Source organism: Numida meleagris, chromosome 6, assembly GCF_002078875.1.
Source record: "Numida meleagris isolate 19003 breed g44 Domestic line chromosome 6, NumMel1.0, whole genome shotgun sequence".
Lineage (NCBI taxonomy): Eukaryota > Metazoa > Chordata > Aves > Galliformes > Numididae > Numida > Numida meleagris.
This window is the reverse complement of record NC_034414.1, coordinates 9,410,042-9,429,840: the sequence shown is the minus strand read 5'-3', so window position 1 is coordinate 9,429,840 and position 19,799 is coordinate 9,410,042. Positions and strand designations below refer to the sequence as shown.

General features: G+C 37.2%; 1 protein-coding gene across 3 annotated transcripts in view; it reads left to right on the top strand.

Annotated features, from left to right (window-relative positions):
- Positions 1 to 19,799, top strand: part of ZNF143 (zinc finger protein 143) — a 39,859-nt gene that overhangs the window by 8,623 nt on the left and 11,437 nt on the right. For 2 of the 3 annotated variants that reach the window (XM_021403212.1, XM_021403214.1), the window contains exons 2-13: positions 1,240 to 1,356; positions 2,228 to 2,346; positions 3,102 to 3,194; positions 3,717 to 3,800; positions 3,999 to 4,079; positions 5,095 to 5,291; positions 8,117 to 8,191; positions 13,168 to 13,287; positions 14,394 to 14,469; positions 15,997 to 16,122; positions 17,789 to 17,968; positions 18,890 to 19,117. In XM_021403212.1, coding sequence (XP_021258887.1) covers positions 2,235 to 2,346; positions 3,102 to 3,194; positions 3,717 to 3,800; positions 3,999 to 4,079; positions 5,095 to 5,291; positions 8,117 to 8,191; positions 13,168 to 13,287; positions 14,394 to 14,469; positions 15,997 to 16,122; positions 17,789 to 17,968; positions 18,890 to 19,117 — 1,372 coding nt within the window. In that variant the 5' untranslated portion in view covers positions 1,240 to 1,356; positions 2,228 to 2,234. Of the gene's footprint in view, positions 1 to 115; positions 223 to 1,239; positions 1,357 to 2,227; positions 2,347 to 3,101; positions 3,195 to 3,716; positions 3,801 to 3,998; positions 4,080 to 5,094; positions 5,292 to 8,116; positions 8,192 to 13,167; positions 13,288 to 14,393; positions 14,470 to 15,996; positions 16,123 to 17,788; positions 17,969 to 18,889; positions 19,118 to 19,799 lie in introns of all 3 variants that reach the window. The other variant, XM_021403213.1, reaches the window with a different exon arrangement.

Sequence of the window (19,799 nt, the reverse complement as noted above, 5' to 3'; positions counted from 1 at the left end):
AAGCAGTCTCAGCAAACTGGTCTGGGGTAAAATGTTTTAAAGTTTATTTATTTATTTTGCAGGTTTGTTTGTTCATTTTAACTGTGTGCATTTTCTGTTCTTAATCACCACACAGTACTTGAACGCTGAAGAAAGGGCTGCTTCCTTGCAGTGCTTGCTTAAGCCAGTCCTGTAGCTCTACATGGTCTCCCATTTGTGGTTTATGAGCGAAATGCTTTCTAGGTGAGAGTTTTGTCCCTATTTTAGGAGAGAGGGTGTCTCTGGGGAATAGGGAGCAAAGCTACTCATCTAAAGCCACTAACTTGGAGATGGGAGAGCGGCTCCTGCTGCCGTGCTGGAAAATAGAAACTGGTTCAAAGTCACTTGGATCTATTTGGAAAATGTGACTCTTTGACTACTGAATAGATGTGCCAAACCTTATAAATGCTGCGTGCGTCCTGCAGGCCTAAGACCTAAGTGGTCTACTTTGCTTTCATTGTTCCTTAGTTCTGACTTACAAGTGTAAGTGTCTCCGTGGTTTTTGAGCCCACTCATGAGTTGCTTTTCAAAGGCAGATTTTCAGATTGTAGAAGAAAAAACAGCTATTTAGACATTTAATGAGAAGTAAATTTGAAATCCTGGATTATTCTCCTTGACCTCGAATTACAAAACAGCATGTCATAGAACATGGTAAGATTAGGAGTCTTGCTTGTTTATCTATACCCTTTTTTGAGATTATCTAACTACCACTTATTGTGAGGAAAAACTTGACTAAATACATTCGGGGAAAAAAAGAAAATGCTTTAATGCTGTGTAGCCTACATTGCAATTTCATGTGTTTTTTTCGTTCATCCACCTCTTTGTATGTGACACATTTTTTTCTGAGGTGAAAGCCAAGATCTGAGTTAGTAGGATGCAGTGCTGTGAATTTACTTTTTAGCTTCCTTACCCAGTAATACCGAAAATTAGTAGCATCCTTTCAAATTCAATAGACATCTTAATATTCCATGCAGAAGCATGCCTGGGTAAAAAATAGATATCCAGAGGAATGACCGGTTCTGTGAGATATGTACAGAGTTGTGCCTGTCACTTAGCAATCACTATCTTGTTATTAACACATTTTGTTGTGAGATCATTTATTACTTTAGATATGTATCCTCCCATGTATATACATATAGATATATGATATAAATCTTCCTGGGAAGCTTAATGAAATAGTTGGACCATTTGGATTTACTAATCAAGTGTGTGTTTCACCAGTGTGTGATCCTGAACTTCTTGCTGGCACTGGAGACGTTCGTGCAGTGAAAGCCCTGCTGTTGTTATGGGTGACCATGAGTGAATCATCAGCTTCATTTTAATTCTGGGGACAAAAAGGTATCATTATTTGTACCATCATTGACACAGTTTTTCTTTGTATGTGTTGTGGCTTAACCCAGCAGGTGGCTGAGTACCACACATTTGTTTGCTCTCTCTCTCCTTCCCAATGGAATGGGGGAGAGGGTCAGAAAAAAAAAGGTGGAACTTGTGGCTTGATATGAAACTATTTACTAAGATAGAGAAAAGGAAAAGGATAATTGTTATGACTATATATATATATATATATATATAAATGCATATAGTAAGTGATGCACAAGCAATTGCTCACCATCTCCTGACCGATGCCCAGCTAGCCCCTGAGCAGCAAAAGAGAATGAGGTGAACTCCCATCCCCTTCAAAACTCCTTCTGGCTGACGTCATATGGTGTGGAATATCCCTTTGGACAGTTTAAATCACCCGTCCTTATTCTGTTCCCTCCCAGCAACTTGGGCCCTTCTCTGAGAATTGCCTCAGCTCTGTACAATGTTGCATAGCAGCAGCTATAAACATCACTGTGTTAACAACATTGTTTTTCTCCTGGAACCAAATCATAGCATTATACCAGACACTCTGAAGAAAATAATTCCATCCCAGCTGAAATAAAGACAATATGTTGGTTGAAGTTCAATTTGCTAACTGCTACCAGAAGTTCTTAATAGCTTAATTAATTGAGATAGCAATACTTAACTATTTCAAATTACTTTTTTTTTTTTCATGGAAGTACTTTACAGCTGTCTCATTCATTCATTGCATCATCTGTGTGTGGAAGGTAACAAAAAATGTTTGTAGCGGTTGCGTGACAATCCAATTAATCTTGGATTGCATTTAACTAGTTCTGGTTCTGTATTTAGGTTTTGTACTAATGCCCTGTGAATGCTTTCTTTTTAGGCAGACAATGTTACTAGCTCAGATAAACCGAGACTCTCAGGGAATGACTGAATTTTCTGGAGGAGGAATGGAGGCCCAGCATGTGACTCTCTGTCTAACAGAAGCTGTAGCCGTGCAAGGTGAACATTCAGTTGAAGTAACTCTATGATACTGTGTCTTTTCTGGTAGAAGTTCAGATAAAACTCTAAAACTTAAACAGTGTATTCTAAATGAAGAATGTAACACAAATCAGCAAATTATTCTTAGTTAGCTGAGATTAAGTTCAATGATTTAATTGAGTGATCTCTTGATTAAGTTAATAGGAGTATAAACGTGTCAAAATAGATACTCCAAAATCTGGCTTAATTCTCACGATGGTTTTACTGTTTTATACTTTGTAACTTCAGTATTCGCCTAAGTAAATTTTAAGCTCGTTAAATTTTAAAATAGGTTGGTGATTTAGGATTGGTTTAAATGTGATGTTTTCTGACAGCTTTGGTATGATTTACACTGTTAAAACCTTTTTCCTAAGTACTGCAGTCTAAATAGATTTGCATATATTAATGGTAGGTAATAGTGTACAAAAAAAAATTATTGATACAAATAGATATCATTATTTCATTGTTGGGACTCTGACTTAATTATTTTTCCTAAAATGCAAACTTTGCAGTCAGTTTTCTAGTAAGGGCGAATAACATTGTAGCTGCCTTGTTAATAGAGCAAGGTCTTGAATGTGTGACCACAGTGTATCTTCAAGGTTGAAAACCCAGAAAAGCTACTAGTATTCCTAAAATCATTGTGTTGTAAGGGGTGTCATCATTTTTGGAGGTGCTTAACTGGCGATTTTTTAAGTTTGATGCTGGTAATAGTGAATGTGCATTTTTTTCCTTACTAGATGGTGACAACTTAGAAAACATGGAAGGTGTAAGCTTGCAAGCAGTTACCCTTGCTGATGGCTCCACTGCGTACATACAGCACAATTCTAAAGGTGGGTAAATGACTGGAAGTTGATTTGTATCGACACTGTATTCCTTTCTTTAACCCTGTCTTGGGTTGTAAACCCCTTCGGATAGTAAAACTGGGGAAATCTTCACAGTGTTTTCAAAGCTGTACTCCCAGTTGGGGTGTTGCAGTAATAATATCGTATAAATATTTATTTCCAGTACTAATAAGGTGCAGGTATCAAATGCAGAACATGAGTCAAACACAGAAGCAAGATTCTCTTTATGCTTTGAACCCAAATATCAACATTCTGCCTAGTGGATAGGTAATAAAATGTACTGTTCTGTGTTCAGTATATTTACTTCAACCATCATGCCTCTTACTATTTTTTATCCTAGAATTTTAAAACCACTGTTTCTTAACCCCTTACTGTGCTTCAGCTTTACCAAACAGTGTATGTCTGTGATATTTTACTGATATCCTGTCTGATACAGGAGATATCTGCTGTGTGTTTAAAGCAGGTTGTGTCACACTGCTAGATTCTTTACAAGTTCTTTGTGTATTTCAGATGGGAAATTAATGGATGGCCAAGTGATTCAACTAGAAGATGGTTCTGCAGCCTATGTTCAACATGTACCCATGAGTAAAAGTAGTAAGTGTAATAATACAAGAAATATATTTTAAAATATTTTATTACTGATAAATACCAATATTAACTAATTAATACTCATTAAAAAAAAAAGCTTGATTTCTTCTTTTTGTTTTGCAAAGAGTCTTGAAGAGAGAATTTTTCTAACTAATGGATTTTTCAAATTCTTGTCGAAGCATTGTAAGTCTTTCTTCTAAACAGGGGACAGCTTGCGCCTGGAGGATGGACAAGCAGTTCAGCTGGAGGACGGAACTACAGCATTCATTCATCACACCTCCAAAGGTAAATGGGTTTTGAATAGTGATTTATTATTTTAGTTCAACGGAACTTCAGTAGTACGAAACGTGATACTGTGCTTATACAATTACGTAATTTTGTGTGATTCCCGTTGTAGTTTATTTGTTACTTCTGCTTAGTGGCATCTAGAAATTACTGAAATTAGTCTGATTCAATTATTTAATAGGACCTCATATAGTGCTTATAAACAGAATAAAAAAGACCAAAAACTGTGTATTTATTTTTAAAGCCCTGGATCTCAATAAAGTAAGTAAATCCTGTATTAGTAGAACAAGTGAGCACTTGTATCAGTTTCAGCTATAAAGACATGTAGAATTGAGAAGAGAAGGCAGGTAAGAATGAATCAGTCAATCCCCCTTGAACTAAAGGATGTAGAGACATGACTTACATTTCAAAGATCATTTCTTGAGGATTTTGTCTGTAAGTAGTAGGGCTGAAAATGTGACGACTGACGGTCAAGAATGCAAACATTCATTTTAAATTATAACCTATAATTCTGCAGAAGCTGATTATTCTTGTCTTGGAAGCAACCCTACTTCTTTTTCAAAAGTGAACAAGTAGATATTTTAGTAAGCTAATGTGACAAAAATTACATTCTGCTGCCAGCAACATTAGGAGGAGTTTCTTTTGCATATATTTTTGTATGATTCTGTTCTTAAAATGATCAGATCCATAAATTCTAAAATCCGATGTGTATGTGTTACACATTTTTATTTTATTATGAGTGGATAATGATTTGAAAGAATGTTTTTGGTTGTGGTTTCCTTTTTAAGCAGAGCTAGACCAATGTAGAATTGGTTTTGCACTTCTGTGAGCGTGCAGAAGTAAAAGATGTAGATGGTGTTGTCTTGAAAAGAAAGTTCCACTGTTATTCACAGTGGTATTTTAATTGGTTATATTCTTCATAATTATCAGACATATATACGTCTTTTGGAGACATTTCCTAAGCAGCAGTAGTTTCTTACCTACAGACGTTGCTATTCCTTTTCGTTCATCTCAGACAGTTACGATCAGAGTGCATTACAAGCAGTCCAGCTGGAGGATGGAACTACTGCCTACATTCACCACGCGGTGCAAATGCCACAGTCAGATACCATTTTAGCCATTCAAGCTGATGGCACAGTGGCTGGTCTTCATACAGGAGATGCTGCCATTGACCCGGATACCATCACTGCTTTGGAGCAATATGCAGCTAAGGTATGCTGAAAGACATTTCATCTATCTAAAATGTTTTAATGTCGTATCACATGATACTTGACAGCAAAAGCCCATCGTGATCTAAGAAATAAAATGATAAGAGAGACTTCAGACTCTTCTAAGAGAGAACACCAAATTGCCACGACAGTGCCTCACTGTTATGGGTAGCTCCAGTGTGTCCAGTTGCATAAAGAAAACAAGAAATTGAACACCAAAATGATGTGGACTCAAGCTGATGTGCAAAGTGATTTAGACAAGTAAATAACTATTTTCTGTAAAACACATAACATTAGAGAGGAACCTCTTGGGAGGACATAACTTTGTCCTTTTATCCAAACTAAATTATTCTTACCAGAGACCGTTGCTGATTTTTTTTTTCCTTGCATTGAGAAGAGTAGGGCCTGATATGTTCAGCAAGGATAGTACATGATAGTAAAGTGTAAAAAACACATTAGACAGCTAACGAGTTTGGAGAAAGCTTCTCTGATCCATACTTTTAATAATAAAAATGTAACGTGAGACTAAAAATTCACGTTCTCCACTTCAATGGACTTCTGTAAAGCATGGTTTAACTATACGAGTGAACAGTGCAACTTTCATGACTAAATAGTTTCCGAGTGTCCTGATTCCTGGATGGTTACCATCAGTGCTTGTATTGGTTTGGAAAGGAGTTGAATTAGTTTCATAATTTGTTCTCGAGCGTTACTGGGAATTGTCAGATTCTGGGAGAAAGCCAGTTAGGATGATTAAATGGCAAATACACCATTCTTTCCATTATGTTTGTGTGTTCTGTAATTGAAGAAAACATAAGAAAGCCAGTCAGATTGTGTTACATTGAGCTATTCCTTAACATTTCATAAAGTAAAAGGGTAATTCAAGGTTAACTGTGCTGTAGCGACAGGCATTTATGCATTGCCTAGCTGTTATTTCATTTAGGTTTCAATCAATCTTAACTTTGTCCTTTTTAGTAAGGAGCTGTATTAATACTAATTTGTTATAAGAGTATATTTCTGTTTTGTGGAGAAGAAATAGAAGAAAAGAAAATATATTTGCTTTTTGTCCTGTTTATCTCAACATGTGTTTTTGAATTCTGTAATGTGAATTTGCATTCTGAAGTGTACTTGTGTATGCCTAGGAAAAACCCTACTTGTTTTCTTAAAGCTTTCATCTCAGCCTTATCCTGAAACATACTGCTAGGACTTCTCAAGGAAAGTCAGTAAAAGTGAATTTCCAAGTAGTGCATCTGCATTATGTACAAAAGCAAGTAATAGCTGAATTGTTACACCCCTGTTTTTCTCTTAAAAGGAGAAATGCGGTTTTATGATTCTACTCCGTGCCCATGTAGACTTCATAATAAGGCAATGTATATTTTTAATAGCAGATGGTTTAGGACATTGAAAGAGGTACAGGAAGGGGCAACAATGATGACCAAACAAATGAAATATATGAGGTAAGGATATGAGAGAATTTTATACGATTTTAAGTGGCACAGAGTAGTGACTTGTCATTGTCTTTACCAGTATCAGAACTGGGAAGCATCAGATAAAACTCTCAGGTCACGAGTTCAATGACAATAAGGAAAGGATACTTTTTCTAACAGCACAAAGTTAAGCTGTGGCACTACATAGAGAATACTGCACATACTAATTATGTCCCTAGATTCAAAGGGTAATTAGACAAATTCATGGAAGAAAAATGTATCCGAGGCTATCACGCAGAAATATGATTTCTAGCTCAGGAAGTTCCTAAGCCACAAATTGCTTGGAGGTTGGGAGGATGTTTCTGGAAATGCGTCACTAAAAGAGGACTGCAGAGAAGCTCACTGGAGTTGGTGGGGCATATTCATTTTTCATCATCTCTTCCTTCTCTTTTAGGCATAGTACCATTTCCAGCATGTCTTGCAGAGCGCATGTAAAGATTGATTGGAATCCTCTTAATTTTAGGCTTAGTCAGTGCCACCTTCCTCTCAAAGCAACCATGAAAAAATAGATTATTGCTCTCAGTCTGCAAAAAGTCAGAGGATATGTAGAGGAATTGCAAAGAGGAATTGTGACTAGATTTAGGGGCACCAATCGCAGTCTTGAGTGTAAGAGGGTATTGTGAACGTGAGTGCTTAACACAGAGGCAGTTACCAAAGTGGGAAACTTTGTAAAGTATACTTTAAATTAGTGGTTTTTACTGCAGTGACTAATGAGTCACTGTTCTATGAGTTAATGCATTTGAGAGAGTATTAAGTAATCATTTCAAATATTCTAGGTTCCTTGGAAAGCAGAGATACCTTTCTCTTCCTATAAATTGTAGTTTAAAATAAACCTTAGGAGCAATAGACAAGTCCTTGCTTGGCTGTTGTAGTTTTACTGTTTTGAACTCAGAAGTGACACGTTGTCTGGTTACTTTGATTCTAAAGGAGCCGTGCTGTTTGAAACAAGTGAACTCTGCTTAACAAAGAGCGAGAGATAGTTTTGTATTATAAAAAAAAAAAAAAAAGTAAAAGTTTATTATTTTCTCTCGGAACTCAGTATTGTAAATTTTTAATAATTTAATATACTTTCCTCAGTTTTTTTCATTTAGCACATTCAATTCTTACAGTCTTCTTGATGTCATTTTAAGGCAATCTTGAGATGCTTATCTTACCTATTGTATAAGGCAGGTGCTGCAAGCGTTGATTTTCATGTAAACTAATGTATTGTAGGACAACCAGGTTTCAAGAGGGAGCTAGAGAGCTATGAAGGAATAAGCCCTCAGGAACTGTCTGTATAAGTCTGTCTTTCAGATGAATAAAAATAACTTGTAAATGTTTTTCCCATATCAACTTCCTTTTTCAGGTGTCTATTGATGGAAATGACAGTGTTAGTAGCACGGGAATGATAGGCGAAAATGAACAAGAAAAAAAAATGCAGGTATGTAGCGCAATACAAAATAACTGTGTGCATCTATTTCTTCGGTCTTCTCTGTGGCTAGCAACATCCACAGGTAGCCCCGTGTAGCTGTGAACTAGGGTTAGCTGTCACCTTTGTGGAATTTTAGACCTCAAAATGATGCAGTTAGGTCTTATTTCTCATTTTGCCCAAGATCTATTCACATGATATTAGAAACATCTTCAAATACTTAACTGGTTTATGCTTTATTGTTCTGCTTTATTTTTCTTTTAAAAGACAGTTAAAGATTGTTAAGTTTCTAAGACTTTCAGACTGACTCTTTAATGTGAGCATTTCATCGGTGAGGGGAGAGAAATATTTTAGAAGTTTTTCCAGAGAATGAGCTCAGTTTTTGTAGTCCTCAAACCAATTGTTGCTGAATCAATTAATGAATTTTCTTCCCCCCAAAATTAATTCCAGACATAATGCATCCGATTGTTCTCTGGTGCTTTAATTTCATCCCACTCGATCCTTTTGAGTCCCTTACTTTTACTTTAGGTTTTGTAAGTAGTAGATGAGACTGCTTCAAGTGAACCCATAAAGAAGCAGAAAAATAATTCCAGTTCATTTTCTGCAGTTGTGTTGTTATTATGTAGAAATATAGCAGACTTATTGAGGTGAAGGTACTAACTTAAAAGTTTTAAGGGTAATAGAAAATACAGGTAAAAATTATGAAGTGTCAAGCCTTTTTTATTTTAACCAGGGATCTGTAAAATCATAATTAGGAACAACAACAATTAATAATAAAACCCTGTGCCCTCACATGTTCGCATGACGGGTTCCGAAATGGCCAAGTCATTGCACTGAGAAACATTTGGTCATCAAAGCATCAGTGTTCTTCCTTTTTGTTTAATTTCAGAGGTGGTGAAGTAGATGAGGATGGAAAAATATCTTCTGAGGTAAAATATGTTACAATGCCTGTGAAAGAGGGAATGATAGGCTCACCTCTGACAGTGACATGAAAATCCTTTCTTCTTATTACTTTTTTTTTAAAGTTAAGTCCCACAATATTTGAAACCAGTGACAGTCCACAGTTGTCTGAATGGCATGATTGTGAAAGGAAAGAAGAGCTAATTTAGACGTTATCAGTAGCATTAAAATATATTCCATAAATTTAAATCAAGAACTTCTGGAGTTTTGTACAGTCGTAGAGTGGAATAGGAATACAACTCTTATCAAAATGCAAAATTCAAGGAGGTGTAGAATAAGATTTTGTTTGGCTTTAACTAGAAGTAAAAACCTATTAAACAAAGTAAGCTGTTACCAATATCCAGTTACATGTTTATTTCAGCCTCAACCCCAAACAAAGTGAATCTGAAGGTTGCTTTATCTTGCACCTCATATGGCAACACATATGGCTGTATGGAAGTCTGCTGATCTTGTAGAACATTACGTGTTCCAAATAAATAACAGAAAAAGATCTGATACTTCAAAGGGTATTAGGGCTTAGTCTCAAATTGTGTCACCCCCTAGTAAGGTGACTTCATTTGGCCGATCAAATAAGCGAAGGTCCCAGAGCTATTGGTTGTTTTTGAAAATATTTTCTGTGATTATTTCTTGGTGTGATTAAGTACCTACTTGTAACTCATTTAGAAATAACGTATTACTTAAGATATTTTATCTAAACTTGAATCTATTTCATTAAATAAGTGTATGTTTATAAATTCCTCATAAAAAGACCAAAGTAACTCAAGAACAGAGCAGATGTTATGCTGCTGAGTAGTCATTCAAACTGTTTGTGTATGGTTAAGGTTTTCACCAAAGGAAAAAAAAAAAAAAGCATAAAACCTCTTTGTGATTTGTACACACGAGAACAAAAGCCTTTGTGTGACCAAAAGGATATCATGCATTATTTCTTTTCAAATCTCTCCTACCCATCTGTTCATAAGAAAAGCAGAATCATATGACTGGTTTGTGTGCATATGATATAAAAATCTTATCTGAGATCTTAGCTGCCTTTGTTGTTCCCTTCTGTTACCTGTCTGAGCTAAGTTAGGATGCATTTGTGATTACTTTCAAAATTAAGAGTTTCTGAGTTTTTGTCTGTTTAATTGGAGGACACCATTTCTCCGGAAGTGTCAAATTATTGTAAAGATACTTTTATAATAATTTTACATCTTTATATAAAGTATAAAAATATTATATATGTTATATAAATATATGTATTTAGATATGTACGTTCTTTTGATTTTGTACCCAGCATCTGAATTCTTTAGTTTCCTTAGAGAGCATTACCTTCTAAGACCAGTAATTTTAATACTATGCATATCCTTGAATTCTAATACTAACTGAATTCTTAATAGTTTTCAAGTCATACCAACTAACGTATTGTGAAGAAATGCACGCTTCTACAAACAGTTATTTGAACAAACAAATACTGATGGTTTTCAAATGTTTTTTTTTTTCCTTAGTGTTCTGTTTGTTTTATTTTTTTCTACTTCTTTATATCAGTATTCATACTGATAACATGTCTGGTTGTTTCCTTATGGATACTAGAAATAGCACGTTGATTATAGAATTGTTTTTATTTTCTTTTAGACTTCGGCACATTTCAGTTTTATAATAGATCTTAGCGAATACATACGTATCATTATATGCTGAAACAGGAAATAAATGGTAGCAGGTTTACTGACAGGAACAAAAAGGAGAGGCCTACGTGGATGAACAAAGAGCTTCTCACTTATTTCAACTATAAAAAGGAGGAATGCAAGAGGAAGTGCCAGGCTCAGGTCACCCATGAGAAACACAGAGATGCTGTCTTGAGTGTGAGGGATGGCATTAGGAGAGCTACAGCCCATTTGGAATTGAATCTGGTGAGGAATGTGAAGGGCAATGAGAAAAATGTGAGTGGGGCAGGAGACCTAGTGTAAAAGAACAGAGAAAATGCCGAAGTACTCAGCACCTTCTTTGCCCCACTCTTTTCTAATAAGATTTGCCTTCAGAAGACCCAGGTCCTTGAGACCAATCGGAAAATCTGGAGCAAGGAAGAAATGGAGAAATGGATACTTCCACTGCAGAGGAAGATTGAATTAGGGAACATTTGAAAAAATTGGGTATATGCACACATCTACTGGACCTAATGGGATGTACCTGTAAGCGCTGATAGAGCTTGGTAATGTCATTGCAAAGCCACTCTTGGTTTTCTTGGAAGGACCATAGTGTTCAGGGAAACTTCTTGAGGATTGGAAGAAAACAGATGTCATTCCTGTTTCAAGAAGGATAAGGAGGAGGATCCGGGGAACTACCGGTCTGTCAGCCTCACCTGAGTCCTTAGCAACTGGATGAACAAATAATCTTAAAAACCATTTTCAGGCATGTTGGAGACCAGAAAGTAGTTGGGAGTAGTCAGTGTGGATGCAGGAAGGAGAAGTAATGCCTAACCAACCTGATCACTTTTTGTGACAAAATAGCAACCTTTGTAGTTGTTAGAACAGCTGATATTGTTTATTACCCAGGTGAAATGAGCCAGCAGGAATCTCACAAAGTTTAATAAAAAGAAGTGGAAAGTCATGAACCTGGGGAGAATAACCCAGTGCACTGTTAGAAACTGGAGAACAACTGGCTGGAAGTGAGTTTTGCAGAAAAGGACCTGGGGATCCTGGTGGACAAGCTGACTGTGAACCAGCAACGTGCCTTTGGCAAAGAAAGGCCACGCGTCAGCAGACCAAGGGAGGTGATCTTCCCCTTATATGCAGTGCTGGTGATACACGCCAGGAATGCTTGGTCCAGTTCTGAGCTCTCAGGGAGACATGGACATACTGGAGTAAGTCCAGTGAAGGACCGTGACAGTGATTAAAGGCTTGGAGTGTCTGACAGACAAGGAGAGGCTGAGAGAGCTGCAACTATTCAGCTTCCAGCAGAGAAGGCCAGGGGGAATTTTACCACTAAGTATAAATACCTGATGTGGGCACAAAAAGATGACAGAGCCTGGCTCGTAGTGGTGCACAGTGACAGGATAAGAGGAAGTCAACATAAACTGAAATACAAGAGGTTCCATTTAAACTTCAGGAAAAGAACCTCTTGACTCTGAGGATGACTGGATGCTGGCGTAGATTGCACAGGTTGTGGTGTCTCCATCCCTACAGATACTCAGAGCTCAGCTGGATACTGCCATGAGCAACTTGCTGGAGCTGATTCTGCTTTGAGAAGAGAGGTTGCATTAGGCTGTCCCATCCTACTGATGCTGTGTCATTTTCTGTGACAATGTAGAATGGACTTGGATTATGGAGAAAAGGGAAGTAGTTTGAAGGAAAGATAGGCCTTGTAAAAGTCTCGGCTACTTTGTATACAGTTGTATCAACATGTTTACATTTGATGTTCTGCCTCTTTCTTCAGTCTGTAAGAAAGTTACTTGATTATTAGCGTACAAAAAATCCTTTAATAGGGATTGAGGCTGTATCACAAAGCTATTCTGTATATTTTCCTGTTGTGTCCTGCAAGAAAGCAGAATAGAACCTAGCTCCAGTTGCTCCGGTTAGTTTGATCAAAACGCATGCATCACTGACAAAATACAAAATGCTTTCCTTCATTTTCAGAAAGTGCTCATTATAAGCACATTTAATTATTGGTTGGCCTTTGCGTGAACTTATCTTTGAAGGTGGTCTGATTTATAGCTAACCTCCCTTAGGAGCAGAGCCAGTGCCTTAGATGTGTAATCTAAGCCTCTTCTTTCTAGCACTCATCTTACCGCTTCACTTATTTTTCAAATTGTTTAGTCTTTGTTATTTGACTAATTAATGCATTCATTTAAGTGTTCCAGCTACAAGTAAATATGTTTTACACTTTCTCTCTTTCAAAACTCATGCTTTTTATTTCATTTGTTGAGTGCTAAGAAATACATAGTGTAGCAAAGGGAGATGAAAAGAAACCTGTTAGAATCAGCTTTGACTTGACTGCGAAATAGTGAGTGACTTTCTTGATCCATTGTATTTTTTTAATCTTTTTTTTTTCAATTTAAGATTGTCTTGCAAGGGCATGGAACAAGAGTGACTGCAAAATCTCAGCAGAGTGGAGAGAAAGCATTTCGCTGTGATTATGATGGCTGTGGAAAACTGTACACAACAGCTCACCATCTTAAGGTGAGGAGATGTAAAATGAGCATTGTTAGTTTGCAGGCGTGATTTTTTTTTTTTTTTTTTACAAATTGTGCGCTTAAAGTGATGAAATTATTTAATAGAGAAACAACTGCAATGGTGCTGTTTTGTCAGATGTTTACTTGGTTGGTCTTAAAATAATCAGTTGTCCCAGATGTTGAGCTGATTTTGCTTAGTGTTCTGACACGAAGTACTTTTGAAAACAGAACATCTAATAGACTGCAGTCACTGACAAAGAAAATATATTTTTAGTCTGTTAATGTTACATCAAATGTGCACTAAAACTTGCAAAAGAACTTGGCATAGATGCAAGCGTGGCATCATGGTTGGCCCATGTATTGCCAGCATGTAAGAAATCTCTTGCTGGGAGAGTTTCTATCAGTAGTATCACGGAAGTTCTGAAATGCAGTGTTCACTAATCCACGTGTATGCACGATTATACAAGGATTCCAATTTCTGAAAGATTTCATCGTCATAACTCTAAATCTTTAAAACAGTTGAACATGCAAAGTGAAGAGATGGAACATCTTTTCTGTACAGATGGCAACTTCTTGGTTCCCTCTTCGTTCTGTTCTTTTTTTTTCTAATTTAGTAAATAAATTACTGAAACAGTACGAACGTAGAGCTGCATTCCAGTTTAGACCAAGGTAATCACTTGCGGCTGAAGTAAGCTCCTTGCAGTGGAGCCTTGTCTCTGACAAAACACCATGAAGTCAGCGAGGTTTCTTGCAATTTAAGAGGACCTGTAGAAGTGCTCAGTGGCATCAAAAATCAGAGAGAAGGCTCTGAGGCGTGCATGCATGCTGTCTTTAATTTAGTTGCATGTTGGCAATTCCATGTATATTTACAGAAACATTTTTTGTAAAATTGACTCAAAAAGATAAGGCTAGACCTTGGAAGGAGTCACCTGTAGTTTTAAGGAAAACAGTGCTACCCTATGTTAATTTTTATCACTGACTTAAGAAGAAGACATTTAAATGTGAATCTTAGGAAGAGAAATACAATGTATTTTCTTTGAGAATAAGCTTTTTCTGTGTTGAAGAAATCAGATGCGGCATTTTGTTAAATCAGTGTATCGGATGTCTTGGCAGGTACACGAAAGGTCACACACGGGAGACAGACCGTATCAGTGTGAACATCCTGGTTGTGGTAAAGCTTTTGCAACAGGTGATCCTTTGTAGACTAACTCTTCCTGCTTTTTAGCGTTTGTCTATATAAAATAGTTTATAGTTTACCATTGTTTATAGTACCATTGCTTGTTTTTTTTAACTACTAAGTAAAGAACCTGGTTGGGAATCTGTTTGAGAACTACAGAAGAAGATGTCGTTTTAGCTAGTGCAGCGTATAGAAAGGACAGAGGATGTAACTGTTAGTTACTGAAGGGGTAGTGAGGTGAAACACTTGACACTTTCATTTACTCTTCACCTGTCATGCTACAATCAGATTTTATCTTGAAAAAAATAGGCCTTTCTTAACATGAAACTAGTAGTATATGTTACACGAGGTGAGAAAAAAAGCTGAACCTGCTGGCTGGAGGTAACTAGGTAATATTCTGATCCATAGTTGAAAAGAACTTTGGTGGGAGATGCTCAGTGTTTTTTATTACATTGTATCAGAGTGACGTTTCTCGTAAAGTGAACACTGTATTTTGTACAGACGATTCCATTCATAAATGATACGCTACCTGAGATTTGATTTGATGGTGTAAGATGCAGTTATGAATCATGGACCGTGGAAGGCAGTAAAAAAAGCAAAGCTTGTTTCAAATTCTTTTACTTTGAATGTAGATTAGCGTGCTACTTAGAAGTTGGACTCAGGATTTTCTGTAAGAACTAAGATGTTTGTGGAACTCTATCTGATCTTTCAGATTGAATAGTGTTTCTTTAAATAAGAAGAAGCAGAAAAAGTGCTGATGAGAAAGGTCAAAAGGCAAACAATCCCACTTAAAGGGTTGCGCATAAGTTTAATTATATAGTGTGTTTGTAAGGGGATTTCAAAACAACGTAACGAAACGTTATTTTCCATTCCAGCAGACTGATGTGTGACTCTAAACAGCTTTTTGTCTAATGCTGTATTTTTGGCCAGAGCCATTTGTACCACCTTACTTCAGCAATCTTTGCCTTTGATATGGTTCTCAGCTTAAATATTAAGAACTCTGCTGCATTGGATCATGACGTGGTGTTTATTTTAGATGTAAGAGTGAATCCTCTTTGTAGCTCTCCATTGTGTTCATAAGAAGTCAAAAATAGAAATTGTAGTAGTTTTAGGGATGTACTTAGAAAACACTCTAAAATTAAGCAGGTGCCATCTTCTTACAGACTGTTTCTTTATTTTTTAGAAATATAGATGTCTCTAGTGAATGGAAGGAAAATTCAAGTTTCTAATAATATTCTCATAGTTAAATGCCATGTTGATGACAAGTTGGTAAGATGAAAAAAGGTAGATAGGATAGAAAGCATGCCATTTCCTCCGAAGGTAGAATAAATATTTATCTACATTACAGTAATTGCAGTTTATCCCTTTGAAAGGAGTGGGAAGTGTTCTTTCCTCATAAATGAAGGAAGGAGGAATTCATAAACTGTAACTGGAGTTCTTTTGCTCTGCGTGGTAGAATGAAGTGCTTGTAAAGAGTACTGGCTTCTGACCGTCTTAATTTTGTACTTACACTGTTATAACATCCTTTCTGACCTTCAGGGTATGGATTAAAAAGTCATATCCGAACACACACTGGTGAAAAGCCGTATCGGTGCACGGAAGAAAACTGCACCAAATCATTCAAAACTTCAGGAGACCTGCAGAAACACATCCGAACCCACACAGGTAGTATTACCACCTTTTTCTTCTTCTTCTTCTTTTTTACCCCAGGTTAATTCACTTAAGTGGATTTCTCTGATTCACATTGCTTAGAAAAGTGTTTAAGTGTTCACGCTGCCATTGCAAGCGTTTAGCAGTGTCACTGACATTGTCGTCGAGCACCTTCACAGTTTGGTTTGCAGCTGTAACAGAACAAGGGGCCTTTCCTCAGTACCGCAGCTCACATTTTAGAAGTGGTTTGGTGCTTTAAGATAAAATGCCGCGTTCATGAAGGCTGGTAGTTCTCAGGTTGTTGCTATTCTGACTTCCCTTCTCACAGCAGAAATTTAAAAAAAAAATATCGTACCAAACTTAATGAAGGTTAATGAAGGTTCCAAACGTGTGAAAAGTAAAACTGAAGTCCTTTGTGGAAACGGATGGAGTCGTGTGTGTTCCCTCTGTGAGGCAAGCAAGTCCTCTCTCTCGGTCACCTGGAAACAGGTCGCTTTTCTTGCAACTCCATTGTAAACACAAAAGCAAACCAGTCGGGTGACATTCCTGCAAGCGCTGAAGAACAATCAGTGTTGTGGTTTCTGACTGCAGCCCTCCTTGAGGCTGTAATTGGAGGTTCTGCCTTGCAACAGGGATCGGGGGAGCCATGGTAACACAACACTGAGGCGTGTACACTCAAATACGCTCTGCCTTGGCAGAAAACCGAAAAACATTCCCAAAACAGCGGCCTTAAGGAGTGAAGTAGTTTCCTCTGCCAAGAAGCTAACTGCTTTGGAGTTTCGTGGTATTAATGTCTGTAGCAGGACTTCATTTTTCATTTCTGTTTCCAAGTAGTTAGAATTGTGTCTGTAGTGGTAATCTGCCCTCTCTTGCTCTCGGACTCCTCTTTGTTGAACAGTGCGGTGGGGGGAATGTACTGAAGTCTACCAAGTGTGACGTTCCAACTGGACAGCGTGTTGGGTGGCTCGTGCTTCTCCAAAGTCAGTCCCTTTGCTCTCCCCCCAAGAGCTGTGTGCTCTGCTAGGTGTGAAGAGTCAGGGAGATTAGACAGGGGCTGGCTTTGTCTGGTGGTCATGGTGAAGGTTTTGGTGGAAGGATGTGAGTTATTGTGTGTAAATTTAATATAGGAATAGACTTTGTAATGAAAAAATCTGTGTTTGTGATTGCTTTGACCTTGGCATTTGAAACTTGAGTCTCAGGACTATGTCTCTTTAAAAATTTGGCTCAGCCAGGGTAAAGTGTTTTCTATGGTGAATGTTACTGATTTCTCTGTATCTTAGTTTTGTACTAAATCATGAAGCATTTATTTTCATTTTACTAATTACAAATATATAAAGGGTATAATGCACTTGTTTTGGATAACGTATGTAGGAATTTGTCTGGAGGGGTTAAACACATGCTAGAATATAGACACTATGGAATTTAGTTCACGCAACTGAGTCTGTTTTAAATATCATGAAGTACTGAGTGCATCATAATTTATCTCACAGATTATACAGTTTTCCCAATTTTTGCCAGATATTGATAGGCAGTAGAACAGTCCATAGTCACGTGTTCGTGGCATCTCTGAATGAGGCTCTCAGTTAGATAGCTTTGGATTCCAATATTCAGTATAAGCGTAGCTTACAATTTTTGTACTCTTTCATAACTTTTCTATGTGTACTTATTCTTTTTTTTTCAGGGGAAAGGCCATTTAAGTGTCCTTTTGAAGGTTGTGGCAGATCATTCACAACATCTAATATTAGAAAGGTTCATATCAGGACGCATACAGGTGAAAGACCTTATTACTGCACAGAGCCAGGATGTGGGAGAGCTTTTGCCAGTGCAACTAATTATAAGAATCATGTGAGAATACACACAGGTATGTGAATGATGTCTTATGTTTTGAAATGGATCCTGCTCGAGAGAGTCTCCTTTTTTGAACACTGTTTTGGTGCGTTGTCATTGGATATTGTCATGTTTATATGTCTTGACCTGGTGCCTTTGTTTGGGCTTTATCTTCCCTCGTATGAGGATAATTTGGCTCACCTTTGTGAGTCACCCTTTCACTTTGATTGTATTTTCAAGGTTCTGAAATGTAAAAGGTAGCGATAGCCATATCAGCTTAGAAGGCTTACATTTTTATAGAAGCACAGGCAAGTTTCTCAGAGAAGTTATATATCAGATTAGCTTTATAGTTTGTAATGTAATTTGGACATTTGTTTCATTGATTTTTTTAATGGGACGTGTTTTTTATATTTAACCATAATTACTTACACATATGCTTCCTGTAAATTTATTCAGAGCTTAAAGACTCAAGAATAAGAAAAATTGTACCAGAGTAGCGATACAGCTAAACATTGAGGAAAAGTACAGAGCTTCCAGTAATAAAGGAACAAAATTGTCAGTGCTGTGTAAAACTGACATTCAGGTTGGCACCTTTCCAGAAGCTCAAAGTGCTCTGTCACTCGGTGATGCAGTTTGCATTTGCCTTCATCCTCAGTATCAGTTTTTAAAGATTCTGTAAATTGCAGCTTTTAGACTGCATCATCCTGTACTCATCAGGAGGACATTTTATATGAAATGACAGGGAGAAAAAAGGGCCCACCTTTCAGTGGCAGATTAAAAAAAAACAAAACAAAACAGAGTGAGGCTGCATTGATAAACTTAGTGAGCTAGAGCTTCACTGTTGCCTTTGAAATTGAAATTGGGTTGGTAGTGAAAGTGTGTCACTAAATACCTTACAAATTCATTGACAATTTTGTCTGTGCATTCTGGATAACATTCTCTCTTTTCCATACAGGGGAGAAGCCCTATGTCTGTACAGTTCCTGGTTGTGATAAACGTTTTACGGAATATTCCAGTTTATACAAACATCATGTTGTACATACTCATTCCAAACCATATAATTGTAATCACTGTGGAAAAACATACAAGCAGATTTCTACACTTGCTATGCACAAGAGAACAGCACATAATGACACAGAGCCCATTGAAGAAGAACAAGAGGCTTTTTTTGAGCCACCTCCAGGTTAGAGTTTCTGTCTTTGAATCTCTTGTCGTAACAAATGGGCTGGATAATATTATGCTGTTTATAACCAAGGAAATTAAAGTGTAGATAAAAATCTGAAGTACTTAATAAAAGTTATTTAACTTCTTTGTAGGACTTTTTAGTGTGCCGGTCAACTTGTAAACAGAAACCGAGAGAGTAATTGACCAGATCATAAACTTGAGTTTATAGCAGGCTGGAGATGAGAGAGATTTGAGAAATCTGAGCTGCAGTCCCAGCAAACCTGCTATAAACAATTCTGCTATAAACCTGAATGTGTGAAGGGACCTGCAAGAGTCTGAAGTGTTTGTCTGCAACCTACTGGATTTTTCTGAGTATATAAAGCACCATAGTTGCACAGGAATAAAGGCACTGCCTAGTGAAAAGGAAAAATCGGTCTGTGCAGCATCCTGATGTGGTAGTTGTGTGACAGCTAATAACAGTCTCTGTGAATTTAGCTCCTAGAGGGAAAGACGAATATAAACCTTAGAACATTTTTCATGTTATGAGTGGTATCTTATGACTATAAACATGAGGCTAAGGGAAATACTGTGAGAGAACAGTTACCACTTGTCAAACTGTGATTTCTCTGAAGATAGGAAATACAGACGCAAACGGTTCTGTTTTACTACATGTATTTGGAAACAGCACTGAATGCCTCAAG